This window comes from Vigna angularis, chromosome 7, assembly GCF_016808095.1.
Source record: "Vigna angularis cultivar LongXiaoDou No.4 chromosome 7, ASM1680809v1, whole genome shotgun sequence".
Classification (NCBI taxonomy): domain Eukaryota; kingdom Viridiplantae; phylum Streptophyta; class Magnoliopsida; order Fabales; family Fabaceae; genus Vigna; species Vigna angularis.
The window spans coordinates 27,840,884-27,857,417 of record NC_068976.1 but is presented as its reverse complement, the minus strand read 5'-3'; the positions used below and the strand labels follow the sequence as shown (position 1 = coordinate 27,857,417).

The 16,534-nt window shown below is 28.4% G+C and overlaps 1 protein-coding gene across 5 annotated transcripts; it reads right to left on the bottom strand.

Moving 5' to 3' along the window:
- Positions 1–528: 528 nt before the first annotated feature.
- On the bottom strand, positions 529–5,016 carry LOC108338586 (eukaryotic translation initiation factor 2 subunit beta). Of its 5 annotated transcripts, none has more exons than XM_052879961.1 (11): positions 4,870–5,016; positions 4,260–4,321; positions 4,068–4,117; positions 3,727–3,835; positions 3,571–3,626; positions 3,387–3,441; positions 3,177–3,265; positions 2,491–2,636; positions 1,517–1,659; positions 1,236–1,321; positions 529–787 (listed from the first exon to the last, which is right to left on the bottom strand). In XM_052879961.1, exons 2-11 carry the CDS (start codon positions 4,276–4,278, stop codon positions 710–712), a joined length of 831 nt encoding a protein of 276 aa, XP_052735921.1. In that variant the 5' UTR covers positions 4,279–4,321; positions 4,870–5,016; the 3' UTR covers positions 529–709. The 5 variants fall into 5 exon arrangements, with proteins under 5 accessions (XP_052735921.1, XP_052735922.1, XP_052735923.1 ...); XM_052879962.1 differs by having other exon boundaries at positions 4,284–4,321; XM_052879963.1 differs by having other exon boundaries at positions 4,286–4,321; positions 4,848–5,014.
- Positions 5,017–16,534: the final 11,518 nt, after the last annotated feature.

Genomic DNA, 16,534 nt, shown 5'->3' with positions numbered 1-16,534 from the left:
TTTAGTTTTTGCATGTGACGAATGTAGTTTAACCCCTGAACAAAAGGGAATTAAAACAAAGCCCCATGTTAATAACTCATAAATAACACAATTGAAGACATTCGTGTCGCACAATACCAGGCATGTCCTAGTTGACCTCTGACAAACGTCCAAGTGTCACCATTCAAACAAACATTTTTACTTCAAAATGTTTCTATGTACGAAAATGAACAGTGTAATTCTCTTCACCGGTTTCTCCCTAGGCTTCTTCTGCACTCCCTCGACAAGCAAACCAGTAAACAATCAATGAGTGGAAAAATTCTGGATTTTCTTGTTTTACAAGTGATTTCATTTAATGACGACTACCATACACATGCGGCTACTCACTCCTTTTGGTCGAGATATTGGGAGGTTTTCTATCACAGTACCCTCACCACTATATGGTGTATGCAAATTATCCTAAACATATAAAATGAAAAGTATAAACTTAAATGGTAATAACATCTGGGATTTTCTAAATGGAATGAAGATTCGCGATGTATGACAATCTTTTTAAACTAAAGAATTATTATACTTGCACCCAAGACACAAGATATAACAATATTCACTCTAAAGATACCGTTACCGCAACAAACTCAATTTTAGGACAAGAGATACATCATTACATGGGCAAAACTTTCATAAAAAGGTTCATCTCCTCAGCCAGTTACGATTATTAAAGTAGGACCAATCATGTTCCCGTGTTCCTTCGGCCAACACGAGCAACAAAACCAGCCTTGATTGGAGCAACCGATCTTCCTGATCCACACTGTAAGAAATAAACCAGAATATGATATTTAATGAGAAAATGTAAAAATGTGACCAACACAAGAACATTTTTTCAGTATTACATAAATTTCTTCAACCAAAAATTAATAATGATCAGGGTTGGTAAAAAATATCCTTAATCATTATGATGAGAAACCATTGATCAAAAATAGGATGAAGTGGCAATCAAAATCCGTAAGTGCAATTGGATGTCCACTTATTGGTTGTAAAAAAATAAAATTGGAATATTACAACACTACCATCACCCACGCTACATGAAATAGATTTCCAAGTTTAAAGGTATATAAAAGCTTAAAAGGTATTAAATAAAATAAACCATCTACAAGAAACCATCATGTTTGAAATATGATTGTTTCTAGGTGGGTAAGAAACTTGGCGTGAAAACTAGAATAGGAAAAAGAAAAATAAGGCGGGTAAAGAAAATTAACCTTTTCACACCGGAGAAAGAAGAGACGATTCTCCTTCGTAAGTATGGTATCCGGGCTCTTGCATCCAAGGCAAATGACATACTCATCTGACAAAAACAAAATTATGATCAACTTCACCTTATATAAATCTGAATGGGGGAGTTTTAATGTTCCTGTCTTAGTAGGCTGCATGTGATAAAAAAAAACAGCCAAAAACGCCAACACAACAAAACTTTCATACCTATACGAATCTTCCATTTCTGAAACACAACAAATAATTGAAATTCAAAACGAGTACTTACTGACATATCGTCGCAGAATTCCTTCAAAGTTCTTTGGTGCAAACCTTCCCTTAACAACCAATCTCTGCTGTCCGTCAAGCGATCCACTTGTACCCAACTCAGCCAGCAAGAAAGCCATGACATGGTCAGGCTGCCGATGCATTCTAAAAGATTGCATAAAAGTACATTAAGAAAACAGATATTTATATTATGTACAATCTATTCTTATTAAAAGACATGCAGCAATAAAGGAAATAAGAAAACAATGATAGTCGTCATTATTAGCTGAACATAATGAACAATTTTGTAGAAAGTCTCACTCCATATTTCCAGGCATTAATAGATTGGACAAGCATTTTGAATTCCTAACAGGAAAGGTTAATTCGAAGAAAAAGTAAAACTAAAGGTTTTAAACATATACCTTTTAAAATCCATTCCCCCTATAATTAACAAAACTGATGAAATCAAACTATCATAAAATATCACTATTGCCATACTAATGGACCACAAGTTCTGTAACAGAAACTGAAAGGGGGAGGTCATTCAATGCCGGATACTAGAGCTCCTCAAGAAACTCTCAGTTCAAAGACTGACACATACAATATATCTAATTCCTATCTTTCCAATTACATAGAAACAGAACTAGCTCCTCCAATAAATTTCTCTGCATGGCAGTTTTTTCTTCAATAACTGCCTCGCACAACATTTAATTTGCCAGTAACTGCCCAACATGGAAGTTCACAAGCACTTTCTGTTATTCCTACAGTAAACCTGACGATGGTGAGCTTGGGTTTAGATTCAGCAACTGATCCTCCTCCAACCCAACAAAGTCATGGACCGTATCATACATCACAAATGGTGTGTCCGTGTTCAATTGAATGAATAATAAAATTAAAATTGAAATAACAGACAGACAGAAACCATGCCTAGTGTGTAGCGAACTCTCATCATGTCACTCTATACTATTAAGCATTTTGAATAAAATAGTAACATACGTTTTGCACAGATCCATAAAATTCACAAACACAGTTTTCTTTGTGCCTTCACGAAGAACCTGAGGAGGCCTCATTACTGTCCTTCGCCTATCTCCAGCAAGTTCAGGATTATTCTCCCGAAGAATGTTAAACACTCTGCCAAGAAGCTGCACGAAAAAATCCAGAATCCATAAGAGATATATGTAAGGGAAGAGGTATGCAAGACAAGGAGTTTCCAGGTAAAGGCATTACAGAGTATAATAAATGCTTTTGGCAATATTTTAAGGATTTATACCTTGACCCTATCAAAATAAAATTCCACAATGGTTCACGGTTTATAGAAAACTGACATTTCTGGATCCAAGAAGGATAAAACAGTAAAAATCCCTTTACGATCAGATGTATTACAGAAGCATAGACCATATTACACTTACAGAAAAATGAATATTACCATGATAAAACTTTCAAGCATATAAATGAATCTGGAGCATAATCAATACACCCTAATATCAACCTAATAAAACAATGTTGAGAAATCAGGCAGGTGTACAAAATAAACAATTAGAACTATGGAAGAAAATTTAAATAAACTCAAATATTTTCCAACAAAGTGATGAAAAAAAAATCATGAAAGAAAGTTTCACATTAACATTTAAACTGAGAGGTCATATAGCAGTGTAGGAGAAAAACACTTAAATGTGACAAACCTCCTCGTATTCATAATCACGATCACTCCCTTCCCAAGGATAACGAGCCTGAGGAACAACCATTTCTCCTTCATCGTCTTCAGCATGATCTAAAAGAAAAAGTTTACCAGATATTAAGTGTTGAATAAGCTCCCCTCAAAACATACATTTAGAGCAAATACTACTCCACAATTCACAAAAACAATATTTACACAGGTATATGCTACTCACCATCCAAATCTTCAATTGCATCTCCGCTCTCATCATTCAAGTTACTCATTTCAACCTATAATCAAACATCAGGTTTCAAATTGTTTCCAAAAAAACTAGATACATGAAAAACAATCTCTGAAGAGGTATAATTATCCAGGGGAAACAAAAACACCACATTAAGCATAAATATAGGATGACTTACAGGCTTTTTCTTTTTCTTTTTCAAACCAGTAAATGCAGCCTCAACCCCATCAGAAACTGCAAATTCAAAATAAATGAGAAACATACCTATGCACATAGCCAGATAGAACTGAAAATAGAACCAGAGGAGGAAATTACTTGTATTATTTTTGCATACCTGTGAGGTTTTCCGTCTTCTCAGCCAATTTCTCCACGGGGTCATCAGCAGGATCTACAATTGTAATTTTCTTTTTCTTCTTCTTTTTGGTAGGGTCAAAGGGTACAATCTGTGATTTATAAATTCAGGTATCAGATGATGGTACTGCTACAACAAACAGAAATCTCAACTAACAAACTTGATCAACCGAAATATGCAACACATGATCATCATAACAAATAAGCAATACAAGAATAAAGTGAAAAAAAAAACTGATTTTCAGGCCTAATGCCCAATAAACGAAAACACAAGCGGGAAAGCATTTTTTAAATTATAGATAATTAAGGGGTCAATGAACTCACTTCTGGAATCTCCTCCTTCAGTTCATTTTGTGTTTCATCCGCCATGATTGCTGCAAAACATAAAATAAAATTTTCTAAATAAGTAGAGAATTAGGAAGGCATACAAAAAACGAGTGGAACAAAACCAAAAATTAAGGAAGGTATGAACAAAATCAATTTCTTAAAAAAATTGAAACTTCATCAAAGCATCACTTATAAATAGGAAACCCATAACACACTTTGTGCTAGTTGAGAATGTCCTTAACTCCCATGTGCTGTAAAACAATAGTTGAAAAACGGAAAAATTAGATATAAAGAAAGTGAAAGGGAGCCCTTGATGATTGAACAGTTGAATCCTAAAAAGAAGCAAGTAGTACAACCTAATTAAACATAACAAAAAACCAAAACCTCCATCGTTAATGCACAACGAGAATCTTATCAAATCGAGCACGAGAAGCAAGAGGAAGCTTAATCTACAGAAATTACGAAAATCACAGATCCAAACGCAACTACGTGTTCCTTTTCATTAGCTTATTGTGCGCTCTAAACAGCTTTAAGAAAGCGATTAGTTCGCTCTATTTTTCAAAACCTAGTTCGCCGTACAGAAGCGAAAAAGGAATTCCAGAAACACACATCGAAATGGATAGCTGGAAATGGAAGAAGAAATACAATAATCAACACCGATTTTGGACATCGAGGAGCGGAAAAAACAAAAAATCAAGTGAAATTTATTAGGTACAAACATCAACGGACAGAAACAAAAAAAAAATGAGAGAGAAAAATAATAGGAATAGATATTACATAATCGAAAATGATTAGGAACCTGATAGCGCAAAGAAAAGCTTTGAAGTGAGGGCAGAGATAATGGAATCCCTGGAGACAAGATTGCGGCCAGTGGTCGCGAAATGAAAAACCCTTTCTTTCCCCCACAAAACTCAGCGCTGCACTACCTCTTTTCTTTTCCTTCTTCTGTTTGTGCATCTTGTATGGATATTATCGGGCTTCGAATATGGGCTTCGAATATGGGCTTCTCAATGGGCCTACACAGCCGATTAGTGGGCTGTTGGACGAACAGGGCCTCCACTCTGGACCCAAAATATACAGCTTAATGGATAAAATATTTTGAATCCATGAAAACCAGTTGGACATAAAATAAAATAACAATACTCACCATTCACAATTCCCTCTTAACATTTTAAATCTATCTCTTGTGGTAAGAAGTTAAAAATAAAGACTTGAACCAGAGGAACAATTCAATGTTTAATGTTTCTTTGTACATATTCATATTTTTCAAAAACCAAAGTGGTTTTTTCCGCTTTATTATCAATACATAACTAATATTAGAAAAAAAAATAGTTAAATGTATTTTTAGTCGATAAACTTAAACTTAACTTAAAATTGGAATGCATTAATGTTTCATATATATAATTTAATATTCAAATTTTTAAAATGAATATATATAATCAATTTAACTTAATTATATGAGATTTTTTTATGCATGAAATAATATTTTAAACTAACCATATGACATATTATAACACAAATATTAACTTAAAACATCATTTAACATGTAAAAGAAGTTGATATCATTAAATTAAAATATGTATATTATCTTTTTAGTTTGGGATCAAAATAAATTTATTTAACATCAATTTAAATTTATAAAAGTATCAAAATAGTGTAATTTTATAGAGATTTTACAAATATGGGTAGATTTTAAAAAACATATATAAATTTAAATAAGTCAGTGCATTAATAAAAACCAAATCGTGTTTGGCAACCATAACTTTAGTGTCGATACATTATAACAAATTTGTTTAATTTTAAATCATTTTATTTTATTTTTCAAATTAAACTTGTATCAAAATAACATAACTTTAAATGAAAGTGGAGTGTTAATAAAGTTGTGTGCATATAAGACTACTTCGTGGTAAAAATATTTTTTGAGATGAAGTTAGACTTTAGAGAACATCATTACAATTTTATTTTCAATCGAACTTGTGTGCAAGTGGCACAACATCCCTTTTAATTTATTTTGAGTTGAAGTCTTTTATGGCTTGAATAACTTTCTTATTAATTTTCACCTTAAGTTTTAGTACAATGTTTGCCTAATAAGAATTTATTTTAAATTCAATTTAATTGAATAGAAAATGAAATTGTATAATTGACTATTTATATTGTTGTTTTCAAAATATATAAATTGAATTAATAAAAAATAAATATATATTGAGGAAATATTAAATGGTATTATGTATTTAATAAATAACAAATATTAGAATAATAACATATATTGTAAACGAAGTAGATGATTATAGGTAAAGTTGGAAAGTTTAACATTTTTATAGTAATAGCTTATGGAAATTCATATTCTTGCATGTTATAAAATACAACATAAATTAAAGAGCTTCCAAATGAGAGAATTAATTAAGCCTGAATAATTGAAAGGCAAAATTCCACCAGAAATGTATTATCGTCATACGTATATATACATAAAAAGAACAAAAAAAAAACTTGCATGTATATAGAAAAAGAAAAGGATGCTAAAGAGAAGAAAGGACAGCACATGGCAATGACTAGAAAATAAAATAAAAAAAAAATATTGAAGTAAACTAAAGACATGTTACAACTTTCACCGACGAATTCATGGCATGTGTTCACTCTAAGATGCAACCTACCCAAAGTCAAGCTCCAATAAATATTCTCACCAGAAGTTGCAGTAGGTAAAACCATATTAGTTGTCTCCTTCAAAATTCAATCGCATCTAGAAACTCCATTCCTACTTTTCCATCTTCTAAATTTCATGTCTTCCAATTCACACACACTATTTTTTTATTTTTTTATTTTTTTTCTTAAACATAGCACACAATTATTATTATGAAACATTTCCAGTGTTAGTTACGAGTTGCATGTTTCTTTATCTCAATGTATTTAGATTTCTCCAATACATTTAATTTTTTAATAGATTATATAAATTTAAAATTAAAACTTTCACCACATATTTAAAAGATAAAAAAAATATTTTTAATTATATCTTGTTATATCCATCGATTCTCATAAAATATTAGGTTTGGAGATTTAGATGGGCCCTGGTACTGTTGGGCCAGATTTGCGTGGGTCTAGATCTGTGGACCTAGCAAAATCCATTTATAGGCACAGTTTGGTACTGATATTATGATACATTTCCTCAGAGATTGACTTTGAAAAATAGTTTAGAAGACACCATGGAGAATGTGGTGGGTATGTGGAACTTCAATATTAGCTTGCGTTTCTTATTTTACTCTAAAAGTTCAATTTTACCAAGTAACTAAGAACTACAACACATGCAACATTCCAACTAATAATGATGTTTTACAAGATAAAAAGTTAAATGTGTTTTTTAGCTTAATCACTCTTTTAATTAACGTTGAAATACAGAATAAAACTACATATTTTTTAATATAAAAAAAACAAATTATGAGACTTATGTTGAACATGGTATCACTACTGTGGTATTAAGGTGAATTCCACTCCTAATATTTTATGGTGATAATATTAATTAATCAGTAGAGTTTCTTTGGCCAAAAAATACTGCATAATATTTATATATATATATATATATATATATATATATATATATATATATATATATATATATATATATATATATATATATATATAAATATAAAGTGTTGACCGTGGTGTAAGTGTTAAAGCTGTAATCAAATAAACCTGACATTTAATTCCACCTAAGTCACTGGTATATCCAGAGTGCACATGCAAGGAGGCCATATATTCAACATAATTGAAGTACACTAATTATTACAAATATATCTGCTCATAATTTTTCTAAAATAATATTCAACATATTTGCTCGCATTAATTTCTTTTATCTCTTCTTACTGCGCTCTTAAAATCACTTTTAAATTTAATTATTAATTATTTTTTAATAATTAATCAAACGGTTTATACCTTTCCATAAAATTTATATAAATTTAAATTATGAAACATGATCCGAATATTAATTTAACCGAAAACGTTTCTCAATTTGTGGAACTTTTAAACCGTGATTATTTTTTTTTCAAAACAACAGTATTTACAAAAGTGATTTTTAAATAATGCGTTACTCTCAATATTTATTAACCACAGTCTATTTTATAAATTTTATAAATTTTGAAGTTAGTTAATCCAGTACTAACTCATGAATTGAGTTAAAACGAAAGTTTACTTTTTGATGAAGTAGAAATTTGTGAACTATCTTGATCCCACACCAATTTAATTTATTTTATATATTTTTATTTATTACAGTATAACCAAAATAGATTGATTTGACTCTTTCTTATTAGATTATCAGTCAACCTACCTTCAACTTATTTAAACTACAAATTTTATGAGATCAGATTAGCCTAAGGTTTTAAACTGATTTTGAGATGTATATTATTTGAAATTAGAAATGAAAATTCATAAGGTGAAGATATAAAGTAGTGTGAGTAGAGGCATAAACTTGGTAAATGTTGTTTAGAATTTGAAAGTGATGAAGTTGCATGGAATTGGACCTCTGCTTGACTTGTGTGACCAAATATGTGGTTAGCTGAAGGCCCATTTTAAGATTCAGCTCCCCTTCCATTCCACGTCCTATTCAATCTTATACTGTCCAATCCCATCCCAAAAACTCACCCATCCAACCATTAATTAATTCAATTTTTTATATTTTCAATAAGTTTATGGTCAATTTTAAACTTGACCAGTCTGCCTAACAAAAATTGTGCATTCAGAAGATCGAGAGAGAACGGGTCACAAGGACCAAAAGACTAAGAGATTTCTAAGAAAACACAGTGATAGGATTTGGAACCATCAAAAAGACCACTATGCAAGATTTTTCTCTGTTCTTATTCACTTTATTAATTAATCACACATTTACCAGCTGTTTCGTCTTATTCGGAACAACTGATGCCTTTATTCACTCAATTTGACACTTAAACTATTTATAACCACAGATTTGGGCGATGTCGATGCTAATTGGTGTTTCGAATTTTTCTACTCACTACACTTTTAAACATTTTGTCTGTCTCATGAACAGTGTTTCGTGTGCTGCGTGGGTATACACTTGTTAGAATTGTTGCTACTTTCTACTATTTTCTATGACCCTTTGATAGTTTAATAATTCTATTACATTTTCTTTTAAATAATCTTTCAGCGAAAACAATTTAGGTTTTGAGAAACATTGGTGAACGTTTTTTTATGGGTTTTGTTTGGGGTGTAAGGTTTCGAGGATCTTTATTGATACACTTTCATACTTTATTCCAAGTTAAAGTATATTGTCAAAAAGACACTTACATGCTCAATTAAATTTCGTAACAAATACAATCACCTATATTAGAAAGTGGATTTTTAAATCTAACTCAACCCACAAAATCGGTTTGTAAGGTGAGGTTTGCACCCAATTATAAACTATGAATTGGTCTTATCTCTAGTCGATGTGGAACTTCCAACACACCCCCTTCACGCCTATAGTTAGAGTCTATCCTAGCGAGTTCTAAGTGGGCATTCTATTCTTCTATTCCACCCGCTATCGGACCGTTATTGGACCAACCAATTTCTACTATCACGCACGAGATGTCTATACCTCGGCGTGAAGGGGGTGTGTTGGAAGTTACACATCGACTAGAGATAAGACCAAATTATAATATATATATATATATATATATATATATATATATATATATATATATATATATATATATATTTTTAAGTGAGGTGCAAACCTCACCTTATAAGCCGGTTTTGTGGGGCTGAGTTAAGCTTAAAAACCCACCTTCTAATAACTCACCTCCTTACCTTTAACCTCTATTTATAAATTTTGAGATGAGCTTGAGATTAGTGAAATCATAATCACAGTTCAATCATGAATAATTGCCTACTAAGTAATACTTACCAGTAATCTTGATTAAAAGTGATATTTAGGGATAGTTGTTCTTCGAAGGTTGTCCGTTTAATCATCCTCTTTCATGACTTGTAGGCATCAACCTATTCAATCGATCATCCTTTTTTAGTGATCTCATCGAGTTGGCTCACTATATGGCCATGGTCATGCAGTACAGGTTTAAAATTGATTTAAAATTGAAAAATCTCGAGGTAGATTAAATAGATTACTAATTTTGATGATTTCTGTCAAATTTTAACTAATAGATTTGTATACTGAAAAGATATGTTGCTTATCGTTTATCTCACTCAATGAAATTGCTAAATTCAAAATGCTTAAGATTTTGGAGGATTGAGTTGATTGGTTCCATAATATGATGTTTGGTCTTTATTGTGTTGAAAAGACATGGTCAATGAGAATACATGGTGGCAAATAAGGAGTAAGAAAACTTTTTCTTCTTTTCTCCGTTGTGATTTTAAAATAAAAGATTTGGTGAAGAACAACTGCGACAATTGGTTTCTTAGGTTGCTTGAACTTTGAAAAATTGTAGTAAAAAGTGTTAACCAAAAAATTAATCTGCTGCTGCTTTTCTTTACTTTTTCCATCTTCTGCTCTAGTTTTGTCTCATGACAAAACCCTGTTCCTATTCCTCACCAAACCTTCCTAACTTTGCGCTATATTTGGGTTGACCAAAGAGAAATCACATGAATAGAATAAAATTGGATAAAGGTATGTGATAAGATGTATTTTATTCAATTCCACCAAGTGCGTGTTTTTGTATTTTTTTATTTCCTTTTCTTTAGAGTTGGGGATGAGATTAAAACAGTCTCAACCTTACCATTAATGGGTATTATCATGGTATTTGTATCTTAATGATAGTATCATAGTTTTATTTTAAATGATGTAAACATTGTATCAGTACATTAACCATAAGGACATTATTACTTATTATCAACTTACTCAAAAGAAAAAATTTATTTTTGTTGAGTTTGATTCCCTTATCAGATACTATCTTTAATTATCAAATAAATAAATGAGGAGATCATAAACTTGGAGTAAAGACAAAAAAATTCAGAAAAGGTAATTTATAAAAAGATCATAGTTTTATATAAAATGAATTTCAGTTATATATATTAAAAATATTTATATAAATTAACCCTTTTATTATTATTATTTTTATAAAATCACCCTACTCTTAAGTTATTATCTGTATTCTCACGTTAAAATAAATAAAATCGTCCTAAAAAATTTGTTTATTAAGTAGAAGATAAAGATGTGTTTTTTTTTCTCTTATAACAACTACCTAGATTCAACAACCTATTATAACTGAATACAATTACTAGTCTTAAATTCTTCTTTGTGTTATTTGATCTAGTGTTCCATAACGTAAATTGACCTAGCATGTACTCGAAAAAACAATTTCTCACCTCAATTCTATAGCTTGAATAATTTTTTATTACCTCTCGTAGGATTTGACCAAAATATAAAGGTAATTTGATGTCTTTATCTTAAAAATGTTGGTTAACACTTTACATCATCTTACTATTTTCTTGATATACCATTCAACCAATTTGATTGTACACGACTTATGATACACTGATAGAAAATGAACGCTCTTGGTCAAGTTATCCATAATCATCCTTATAACATCATGTCCCATTTGTTGACCTTGAATTAAACAATGGTTAACAAAGTCTATAACAATGTTACCACACTTTCAAACTTATACTTAACAAAAAAAACAATTTTGGCATTTCATCCTCACATCCTAATCCACTAACCTCTAATCATTCCTAAACAACATCTTTGTTTAACTCATCACTAACAAAAACACAATTTCTCTTCGTGATCCTTAGAACTTCATTTTTTCTTAACTTGAAAATACATGCTTTAAGTGTTTACCTTTTTTATGATAATAGAAATAATAAAATTATTACTATTGTTATTATTATAATTATGAAATTAAATATAAATAATTTTTATAATTTTATTGTAAATATTTTTTATTTATTTTACAATTAAAAAATAGTTAAGTTTAAAATAATGATTAAATTGAAAAAAAAATAGTTAAATTTAAAGAAACCATAAAATTGAAAAAAATAATTATTTTAATTTTTAAAAAATTATTTATAAAGTAAATTTGAAAAATAAATATGAATATAAAAAAATCACCTTTATATAGATATAAACATATTTACAGTAATTGTTTTATTAATGTATGTTAGGATTAAATTATACTAAATAAATAGGAATAACTTTTATCAACAAAGTAATTTGTTTTGATTTCAGATTAAAAATTAAAAACTGAATAAAAATGTTTAATATACTTAATTATAATATTATAAATGAATCAAAACGTTTACTATACTTAATTGTAATGTTATATATTTAAGTTTAATCAATAACAAATAAACATGAGTTGTTTTATCATCTAACGGTATCATTAATAATATTTTGTGTTTTTATTTCAAAATTTTTTATTTTAAAATTATGTATACTCGGCTTAATATATTAAGTCATATAACTCAATAAACTCCATTCAATTTTTTTAACTTAAAGTGGTTAGTGAATATTCTGAAATATTCCATGAAATTTTGGTAGTTTGATTATATTGTTATATTCTTTAATATTATATATTTTTATAATATTTGATAAATGAAAGTAAAGTATCAAATTATCGTTATTATTTTGTTAATTATTATGTATGGTTATTATTTTGTTAATTATTATGTATGGTAAGTCATTATATTTATCGATATTATTTGATTTTTTTTTGATGATATCACTTTTATCGTTGAGTAACAGAATTCATAAATCCTATAAATATAAATAGTATTTGATTATAAATAATGTATATTCTTTTTTACTTAAAAGATCCAAATTATTTTACGTGAGCTTTTACATGTATATTTTCTCTAATACACTTTAATCTTATCAAATCTTGCAAGATTCAAGCTCAAGATCTTCAAAAATCAAAAATAATTTTTTTTTTCAAAAGAGAAATGTTTAAGAACTTATTTATAAAAAAATCAACAACTTTATAATAAAAAGAAAAATAAATATAAATACAATTCTAAACTATTGATTTAATTTAGTTCAAATTTTATTTCACATTAAAAACAAATAAAAAATCTCATTTTTTAATATTTTATGTTTAATGTTAGCGATTTTCTTAAAAAAAATACCGAAAGTAAGATAATAACAAAAATTCTCAAAAAGTACATTTATCTAAAATATTTTTTGTTGCACAACCTCAACTTTAGAATATTTTCAATCATCCCAACACCAGTCAAAAGTTATTTTCTAATATACACTTAAACTAAATGAAAATTGTATTAAACATATTAGATTTGTCAAATTTTAAGACTTGAGTAAAAAGTAAAATTATAAAATAAGACAATTAAAGATGATGGAATTAAGAGATATGTCAAATTAATATGAAAGACATTATCATTCCAAGAAAATAACGTATTATTGACCACTTTAACATTGATACTTAAATAAGTTGATAAACCAAGTTTATTGATTGATTATTGATGATTAAAAATTCATTAGTAAGTGTTTATCGGTAAAATATTTTATTGACTAAGTTACCGTCGCCTTATAGTCAAGTTAGTGGTAACTCACCTCTTGCTTCTCCTTGTTTCCTTTTCTTCTTTTTCTTGTTTATCTATCCCATTTCTTTTTAAAATACAAAAAAAAAAAATCAGTAGATTGAATGGAAAATTTACTGTATAAATTGTCATTGAATTTATAGACGAAAAATATTGTTAGTAATTATAATGATAAGTTACTAATAGAAACATTAACTGATAATGCAAATTGTAACTTGTCAATAGATTTTGTCAACTTACCAAGGTATTTATCGATAAATGAAATTGTAAAATTCCTCCAAAAAAATTGTCAGAAAGTTTAAGTTTATCGACAAATTTATTGTCATCAATAATTAAGAAAATTCTTATAGTCACTCACTCAAAATAGTAAATTTGTTAAATTTTCTCAAATTTACTTAATCTAAGGACTAATTAGTAATTTAATTTTTAGATTTATATTTTTTATTTGTTTTTATCCTATATTTTTTTATTTAATTAAGTCTATTTTTTAATAAATATAAAAATCAATTGAAGGCTATATTTCTAAAAAATATTTAACATAGTCTTTTATGATAAATTAACGTTAAAACCATTTGAAAATTCTACATGTAAGAAGTTGAGTTGTCTCAAGATCTAGATTATATTCTCCTTGAAAGTGTCACATGTTAAAATAAAAGGAATTTCAAATTAAAAATACTCTAAGTTTTAACATATGGTACTCATTTAAATTTTGACATATAACACTTTAAATAATGTTAACATCAAATTAACGAAAAAAGTCACAATAAAACAAATATAAATAATAAAATAAATAAATATAAGTAAGAATTAAATTATTAATTAAAATTACATTTATAATAATATGACATTTATAAGAAATACTGGTAAAAATGAACTATGAATAAAATTTAAATTATTTCTAATTGACAATGTGAAAGTAATAAATTTATGGATTTTTGTTATGAAGTAAAAATTGAAAATGTAAAATAATAGAAGAAAGAAATTGGCAATATGCAATGAAGGGATTTGGCAGAGGTGGTGATGATTAATGCAGAGGATGTAAATGGGGAAAGGAAGATAGGGAGTGGGGTTTTTCAGCCACCCATTAGCATCACATACAGAAGTGAATGGCAATTATCACCATGTGGATGTAACTGACTCTGTACATGCCGCATCATGTCTACTCCATCAACATGTTCCTAACTTTTCCATCTAATTTTTCACATCTCTCTTTCTCCCTTTTCAATTATTTCATTATTATATCACATTTTCACATCTCTCTTTCTTCTTTCTCCTTTTCTCACATCAATCATCTTCCCACATACTTTCCTCTTATCATATAAACATTTTTCTTTTTCATTGCTTCTATACTACTCCTCTTTTTAAACATTACAACAAAATCTTTATAGAAATTCTCCTTCTAAGACTTTTCTATTTATCAAATTTTACTTTTGAAAATCTAAATATCAGTGATAAAAACCAGATGAAGACTCATTAATTTATAAACCTTAAACTCTAAGTTTATTAATTTATTGTTTTAAGTTTTTAAATAAAAAGTAATGTAAATTTTTTATATGATTAAGTTTAGATTTTATTAATGTTGTGTTTTCCAATGAACGAACCTTAATAGTAAAATTTTTTTAATATGGAATGAACTTAAATTTTATTTTATAAGATTTATATATTTTGGAAAAATAAAAAAAATGCATAAACATTATGAATTAAAAGAAAATGTACTATTTGTTTCTATAGTTGGGTCTCCCATGAATGAAAATATTGAAAAGCATAGAAACATATCTCTACAGGGGTAATTATGTCGCACACCCAGATATGATTTTGGTCCTAGCTGCTTCCTTCTAGATTGTAATAATGCACGAATCAGCGATGGAATTAAGGAAGAAAAGTCTCTTTCAATCTTTTAAAAAATATAAAGGCTCGTGAGAAGAGTGAAGAGTTCTTTAAGGAGAAAAAGAAACACAAAATTATAAAATGAGAGTAAATTCTCTGAGTTAAAAATGATCATAAAATTGTTAGAAAAAAATTGAAGTGACATATTTATATGTATGCAAAGGTGGTGAAATTGATTGACGTATAACAAAAGCAGCCACTTGAGCTCTTCATACAATTCAAACTTTATGGTCTCTTTGTCTTGTAGTATTAAGTGTTTCCATCAACTCAATCAAACAACAGAAAATAGATAACTCGACATAGGGTGTTGCCAATGCTTATGTTTCTTTAGTTTTCTCCTTTTAATTTATAAAACATATTAGAGTATATATATATTTAAATAAATATATTTATTACCTCTAAAACTTTGACAATCTACTTTCTTTTTCCAACAAAACTAAAAGAAGTTAAATTTGGTTTAATGAGTAACTTCATAAAAAAGTGACTCTTAAATATGGGAAATTAATTTTTAATCCTTTTAAAACATCGATGGTTGACTTTTAGTATGTGTGATATACTTGCGTTTGGTCCCTTTAAAACTAAAAGAAATATTGTTATGTATTTCTAGTTTTTTTTTCTTGTTTGTATTATTGGTTTTTCTTTTATGTTATGGGTCTTATTGGAAAATACATGAACAAAACACTCCCATGGTTAATTCAATTTCGTTTGGAATTAAAATTGTCATAAATGTTTGTAAAAAAGATCTCCACCACTTTACTTGGAATATGTATTTATATTATTTATAATCAGTTTTTACCTTTTTAGAGTCTAATTGGAACTCAATCACTCAATAACCATTATTATATAAATTGTTAATCAAAATTAACAATTTAATTAGGATATTTGACTAATCTATTGACAATGATAGTGGATTCTAGTTAATGCGCTATCTAAACAAGCACACAACTACTAGTGATGCTGAGATGTGTATAATCCTAAGGATACTAATTCTCAATTTTGATATGTTTAGTCATATTGTACAGATATCATTAATAAAATTAAAAACTTTCACTTAACAAGTAATCAAAATGGAAGAAGTTTCTTATCAT

Bases quoted from the DNA above. Each gene is read 5' to 3' on its own strand.
- LOC108338586 (XM_052879961.1), bottom strand. The intron at 2,637-3,176 runs GTTTGTCACATT...TTTTTCGTGCAG, and splicing joins GTGATTATGAATACGAGGAG to CTTCTTGGCAGAGTGTTTAA. The intron at 1,322-1,516 runs GTAAGTACTCGT...TGTTTTTGTCAG, and splicing joins AATTCTGCGACGATATGTCA to ATGAGTATGTCATTTGCCTT.